General features: G+C 38.3%; 1 protein-coding gene across 1 annotated transcript; it reads left to right on the top strand.

The window, feature by feature from the left end:
* Positions 1-608: 608 nt before the first annotated feature.
* On the top strand, positions 609-1049 carry LOC149827074 (uncharacterized). The gene has a single exon (XM_090018424.1). The coding sequence runs from the start codon at positions 609-611 to the stop codon at positions 1047-1049; it is 441 nt and encodes a 146-aa protein (XP_089874550.1).
* The last annotated feature ends 6437 nt before the right edge of the window (positions 1050-7486 follow it).

The raw sequence follows: 7486 nt of genomic DNA, 5'->3' as shown, positions 1-7486 counted from the left end.
CCCGTACGGGAGGAATTATAGTAACATGTAACATTTATTTTTTGGCTTATTAATGAATTCTGGTGCGGGATTGCCTAACCCCAACTTTCCTTTTGCCTTTTAAAAAATGTTGCTAAAATTGGTAAAGGGTTATCAGATTTTTAAAATATGAAAAAAATCAAATAAAATCGTACCTTTTTTACCATCAGATGACAGTATCATTTAAAAATAATAAATGTTAAGAAAATATATAAAAGAAAATTTAACCTCCTTAAAAATTATTAAAAAATGAATTGAATCGACCTACACCGTTTGAATCGTCTTTGGGTCAATTCCGTCTGAATCGGCTGATTCAGACTGATTTTGACGACATTGCTTTCAATTGCTACGGTACCATTTTGACGACACTTACATGTTCCCACATGAAATTGCAATCAATGGGTAAGGATCCGCCTCATGCCAACTTGTATGAGAGAGAGAAAGAGTTCAACTTGTTGGGTGGGAGGTAACCATGTTGCATATAATGATATAAATATGTCCATGAGCTTGCAGTTTCCTCACTGATCTCTTGGTGCATTCACAGACAACACACGACACTGTGCATAAACACCAAGAGAGAGAGAGAGAGAATGGCTTCACAGATGATTGAGTCCATGAGAGAGAAAGCCGAGATATACGTGGGTGAGATTGAATGCCAAAAGAGATCAGCAGAGCTCCTTGATGAGTTTGGCATCCCTAGGGGTCTCCTCCCTCTCGACAATATAGTTGAGATCGGGCTCGCTCGGTCTCAGGGCTTCATATGGCTCAAGCAGAAGAAGAAGAAGGATCACTACTTCCAGCAGATCGGCCGGAGTGTCTCGTTCGCGGCAGAAGTCACGGCGTTCATCGAGCCACGGCGGATGAAGAAGGTGACCGGTGTGAAGGCGAAGGAGCTTTTCATCTGGGTAGCCGTCTCCGAGATGTCGGTTGATAACCTAAGTTCTGGGAATGTCCTGTTTAAGACGCATACTGGGATTTCCCGAACATTCCCAGCCTCTGCATTCTTGATGTTAGAAGATGGAAAGAAATAGAATTTGTAGCAAAGATATTATGTTCTTTTGTTTGTCTCGTTCTGATCAAGTAATTTGTTAATCTCAGTGACAAAAATTGAAATCCATAATTTATTTGCTATGAAATTCTTGGGAGATCATTTTTTCACATTTTTTTCTTGGGTTTTCTAAAAACTCTGCAAAAATAAATGAAATTTTAAAAAACACAAAAAGTAATATTATTAAGAATTAGAATAATGTGCATGGGCTGGCCTCCCGTTGGTAAAACCCTTGAGGTCTCCCCTGCCCACAGGAGAGTACACCCAGCTTCAACCTTGCAGCAAAGGACATCATCCTTGGGTTTCGATCTTGTGACGTCCCATCAACTTGGTGACATTCACAAGTCACCCCCTACCAGATGAGCACAGCCTTGTGGGCTACCCTGAATTTACTTTGTAGAGGTCAGACCCGTTAAATGATGAACACGGATCCCATCATTTGAAATAGGATGAGTTTCATCATACATTCAAATGATGGGATCCTTTCTGTTCACAGCTGGTAATGTTCCTTATGTTCTTAGGTTTTTGGACAATTAGTTTATCAAATATGTACAAAATTGTTTTTGTCTCTTGAGAAATTGCCTGATCTTCTTTTAAGAAATTTCAAAATGTTCCTTATGTTCCTTATGTTCTTAGGTCCGCTCTGCTTGATTCCAAAATTACTTTCGCAAATGGTTCTACAAGATTGATGATCTAATTCCACCCACTCCCTTCCTTTTCTTGAAAAGATCCATTCTTTGCAAAATAGCCTGCATGCTTGAAGTATCTTATTTGAGTCTGAATTGTATATCCTTATAACCACTTCCCATGTTATATGCCACAAATATTTATCCCTGTCTCGAGAGGGAGCCATGTGTTCAGGCTTCTCCAACGGGTACCCATGTTGCTGAATTGGTCACTATCTACGTGACCCAGCCAGGATGTGGTCTTCTCCTCAAGCTTCCCAGGACCTTCTCTCGGTTTTGGCTTTTGGCTTCCAATCAACCAATTGGCATGGCCAGATCCTTCTCTCGGTTTGATAGGGACCTGATCTACGTCTTTAGACGAGTCGAGAGCCTGCTCAATGATTATCAGAAAATCTGGAGGTACATACTCTGCCATCTTTATCTCTCCTTGGTGGGAATTAACAGAGGGTCCCCTTTCGTCCAGGACCCCTTATCCTTCCACCTGCAGGACCTCAAAATTGTTTCTTTTTATCCAGGGGTCGGAATCCTTACCCTTTTTTCGTTGTGCTGGAAACCTTGTGTTCCATTGGCGATGGTTGCTTACCTTCTTACAGGTTCGTCTGTTGTGAAATGGATCCACAATCATAAGAATAGTGAATGCTACATTCATAAACAATTTCCTGACTGTAAATGGTTACCCTTTTAACTTCAATTTCCACTATCGGTGGAGGTCAGAACAAGGTTGCCAAACTAGGAAGCTAGAAGGATCTGCCTACTCATATATATATATATATATATATATATATATATATATATATATATATATATATATATATATATATATATATATATGTATATATATATATATATATTAACAACATTGGTTAAGTGTTCAAATTAAATGACTATCATGCTCTAGACATTTTTTACACTTTTGCCTCCTCATTTTTTCTCAAAATGTCTTTAAGTTGGGGCAGTATTAGGGCTGGGGTCTGGGCCCGGTGGGCGTAACCGACCTGGCCGACCATAGGTCGGGTTTGGGTCAAGGTTTTTAGGCCCTGACCCATTAGTTTTCGGGCCGAAATCTGACTCGTAATATGTAGGGGCCGAGCTTGGGTTGGCCCACGGTTTACCAGGCCGACCAGATGAACCTTAGCTGCCTAATTAATTTTTTATTAGCTAATTGCATATAGTAACTAATTTATAACTATTACTATTTACCTAATTAGATGTTTGATTAAATCAAAGCAGAAAGATAATGAGATGTGTGCATTAATCTTTCATTTAATTCATTGTTTTTGGTATTATAAACATTAATTTATGAACTTCATTCGAAAATATCCTCACAAGAATTTCATAACAAATAAATTATGCATTTTAATTTTTGTCATTAGGTTTGGAAATTCGGTTGATTACAATGAGAAAAAACAAAAAAAAAACATCGTATCTATTACCATCTAACAAATCTAGATAAATACCAAAATGCAAATAAACAAAGAAAATGCATGAACAAAATATATCCTGAAATTTGTCACGATGCAACACTACAAGAAAATTGTTAATTAGCGACGGAAATTAGCGACGGAAATTAGCGACGGATTTTTTCCGTCTCTAATTAGCGACAGATTAGCTAGAGATAGAATCTGTCGCTAATTCGCGACGGATTAGCGAGGAAACAAATTTTATCGCTAATCTGTCGCTACTTAGCGACGGATTAGCGACTAAATTTTTTGTCGCTACTTTTTATTACAAGAACACCATTTTAGCGATGGATTTAGAGAGGGAACTCTGTCATCGCTAATCCGTCGCTAATTAGCGACGGAGTAGCGACAGAATATATTCTGTCGCGGTTTTTGTATTTTGATTTAGCGACGGCTTAGAGACGGAATGTTTCCGTCGCTAAGCTGTCGCTAAATATCGCGTAAACCCCTAATCCCATCCCTCTTTCTCTTTTTCCTGTTTCGCTGTATTGCTCCCGCCCGCCGCCCGTCGGCTCTCGCCACCGTCCGGCCGCCGCCGCCTCGCCGACGATCCTCGCTGCCGACCTCCCTGCTTGGCTAGCGGCTGTGCCAGGGACCCCGAGCACCGGCGACCCGCCGCCGACCTCTTCCTCCTCCCTGCTGTTCCTCCCTGTGGCTGCTGCCAGGGACCACGATGAAAACAAGATCACGCATCCTGTTGACGTTGAAGCTTGGAAGCACTTTGATCGTACTCATCAGAACTTCGCAATGGAAGTGCGAAATGTTAGACTCGGTCTATGTACAGATGGATTTAATCCATTTGGGGGTAGATCAACTCCATACTCATGCTGGCCAGTATTTGTAACTCCATACAACCTTCCACCAAGCTTGTGTATGAAACGTCCAAATCTTTTCTTGTCTCTGTTGATCCCTGGTCCGACCTCACCTGGCCAAAATCTTGATGTATATCTAAGGCCATTGATTGATGAATTAAAAGTACTGTGGGATGACGGTGTTACCACGTATGATGCCCACAAAAAACAAAATTTCAACATGAAGGCCGTTGTTCTATGGACAATCAGTGACTTCCCTGCACATGGTATGTTATCTGGTTGGAGCACACATGGGAGGTTGGCTTGTCCGTACTGCATGGAGGATTCTAAAGCTTTTAGATTGAGGCATGGAAGGAAGCCTTGCTGGTTTGATTGCCATCGTCGATTTCTACCCAGCGATCATCCGTTCCGATGTCAAAAGAATGCATTTACAGCAGGCACAACTGAAATGGAAGGTCCATCTTCAAGATTGTCTGGCATAGAGATTTTAAGAAGATTGCGATACTTTCCATATGTATTAACAGATGCCCGCAGTCCTACACCCTTCCGTGGATTTGGGAAGGAACACAATTGGACGAAAAAATCTATTTTTTGGGAACTACCGTATTGGCTGACCCTATTGATACGACATAATTTGGATGTGATGCATTTAGAGAAAAATGTGTTTGATAATGTGTTCAATACAGTAATGAATATTAAAGGAAAAACGAAGGATAATCCGAAGGCCCGTATGGATTTAAAATTAATATGTAAAAGACCAGAATTGGAACTCAAAGAGTATAATGGCAAAGTACTGAAACCAAAGGCGAAGTACGTGCTCGGACCTGATCAAATAAAACATGTATGTCAATGGTTGAGACAACTGAGATTTCCATCTGCATTACCATCAAAGTATCGCATCTGAGCATGGTAGAATCACATATAGAGTTTTTTTATATGCCTTAGAACACATATGAACATGCTATAATCACATATTCAATTTTTTGACTGCCTTAGCACACATATGAGCATGATAGAATCACATATATATATATTTAACTTTTTGTCTGTCTTAGAGCACATATGAGCATGATAGAATCACATATAAAGTTTTTTTTATTGCATTAGAACACATAAGCATGCTATAATCACATATTCAGTTTTTTTACTGCCTAAGAACACATATGAGCATATTATAATCACATATTCTGTTTTTTGACTGCCTTAGCACACATATGAGCAGGCTATAATAACATATAGAGTTTTTTAACTGCCTTAGAACACATATGAACATGTTATATATCATTTATGATAGAATTACATATAAAATTTTTGGCTTTGCCTGCCTTAGAGCATATATGAGCATGCTATATTCACATATTCAATTTTTTTACTGCCTTAGCACACATACGAGCATGATCGAATCACATATATAGTTTTTTGCCTGCCTTAAAGCACATCTGAGCATGGTAGAATCACATATAGAGTTTTTTTATATGCCTTAGAACACATATGAACATGCTATAATCACATATTCAATTTTTTGACTGCCTTAGCACACATATGAGCATGATAGAATCACATATAGAGTTTTTTTATTGCCTTAGATCACACATGAGCACATGATAGAATCACATATAGTGTGTAATTTATTTCATTATATTTTGTTTATCAATACTAACTGTTCTTTTCTTGTGTAGGCTGCTAGCGATAATCAGGGTAGTGGAGCTGAAGGGACAGATAAAGACAATGAACAAGAAGACGCACAAAATCTTGGCGATGATTAGAGGACTGTGTTGAAGAAGTTCTATTTTTTTTATTTTTTCTAATTGTAATTGTTGAATTATAAATAATTAAACTTCTTAGTTTTAAGGTGGAACGATTAATTATTATAGATACTTGTTATATGAATTTTTTTGTCTGGTTTGTTTTTTATTTACAGGAAATATAAATTGTACAGGAAATATAAATTGTATAGTTCTCGGTAATTAATTTTTAAATAATTTTTTTTTGATTTTTTTTCATTTTTGTGACGGATTAGCGAAGGATGATTCCGTCGCTATTCATATTAATCTAGCGACGGCTTAGCGACGGAATTAAATCCGTCGCCACGCCGTGGTCGCTGTTTAGTACCGGCGGATTGGCGACGGAATATAGCGCTCGTTATTCCGTCGCAATTAGCGACGGACTTGGCAACGGAATTATTCCGTCGCCAGTTAGCGTCGAAATATTCGCGACGTAAGCATACTGTCGCCGCGTTGTCGCTAATCCGTCGCTAACATGGTTAGCGACGGATTAGCGACGAATTAGCGACGGAATGTGGTCGTCGCTAATCTACTGCTTTGTTGTAGTGCAACTTCATTTTTATTTCTTCCCGTCCTCGATTATAAACGTGAATCTTATAGATTGTGGAAAATGCTTGAATGCTTCCCATTGAAACATAATTGAACTAATATACAACCAAACATCGTATCTATTACCATCTAACAAATCTAGATAAATACCAAAATGCAAATAAACAAAGAAAATGCATGAACAAAATATATCCTGATATTTGGCACGATGCAGCTTCAATTTTATTTCTTCCCATCCTCGATTACAAACGTGAATCTTATAGATTGTGGGAAATGCTTGAATGCTTCCCATTGAAACATAATTGAACTAATATACAACCAAACTGATTCCCATTGAAACATATCTTCTAAGGCACTACATGGTGAGAAAGGTAAAAGTTACAAATGAATGGTAAAAATACAAAGGGAAAGAAAATAAAACACACCAATTACGCAGATTACAAATGAGAACCTTCCAAAATTAACGCTCCCTCTCAATCTGGAACGTGTAGGTCACAATCACAGTTTGAATACCAAATTCAAAAATCGATCTTTTCCCAATGCTTTTCTGGATAAGTCTGCAATTTGATTCTTGGTATGAACATATGCAGTGCTAACATCACCCTAGGATTTTTTCTTAGGAATTAAGTTACAATCAATGTCAATATGTTTCATGCCTTTGTGATATAACATGATTGGCTCTATATGCAGTGTTGCTTAGGAATGCACAACGAGCCGAACTTGCTTGGGATCAACTCGTTTAAGCTCAGCTCAAACTCATTTGAAAAATAAATGAGCCAAGCTTAAACAAGGTTTCATGCTCGAAACACGTAAATGAGTCGAGCTTGAACTGGAAGTCCAGCTCGAATAAGCTCGGTAAGCCCTACTAGGCTCGATTTACATAATTTATAAAACAAATAGATTTATATATCTATGTATTTTATTCATATTCATAACACAAAGAAGGGTCTCACATTAGTGGATAATTCATTAATCATCTTTGTAAGAGGCATGAGTTCAAATCCCATTGTATTTATCTCTTTAAAAAAGGCATTTTACACAAATTTTAAAAACTTTAAGAATATTTTTAAAATTAAAGGTTTTCAGCTAGAGCTGAGCTGTGCTTGAGCTCGACTCGAGCCGAGCTTAA

The sequence above is a fragment of the Nuphar pumila genome, chromosome 10 (genome assembly GCF_984573655.1).
Source record: "Nuphar pumila chromosome 10, dmNupPumi1.hap1.1, whole genome shotgun sequence".
NCBI lineage: Eukaryota > Viridiplantae > Streptophyta > Magnoliopsida > Nymphaeales > Nymphaeaceae > Nuphar > Nuphar pumila.
The sequence above is the reverse complement of the archived record's forward strand: the minus strand, read 5'-3'. Positions and strand labels throughout refer to the sequence as shown.

Coding starts and splice junctions, on each gene's coding strand:
- LOC149827074 (XM_090018424.1), top strand. CDS start 609: ATGGCTTCACAGATGATTGAGTCCATGAGAGAGAAAGCCGAGATATAC.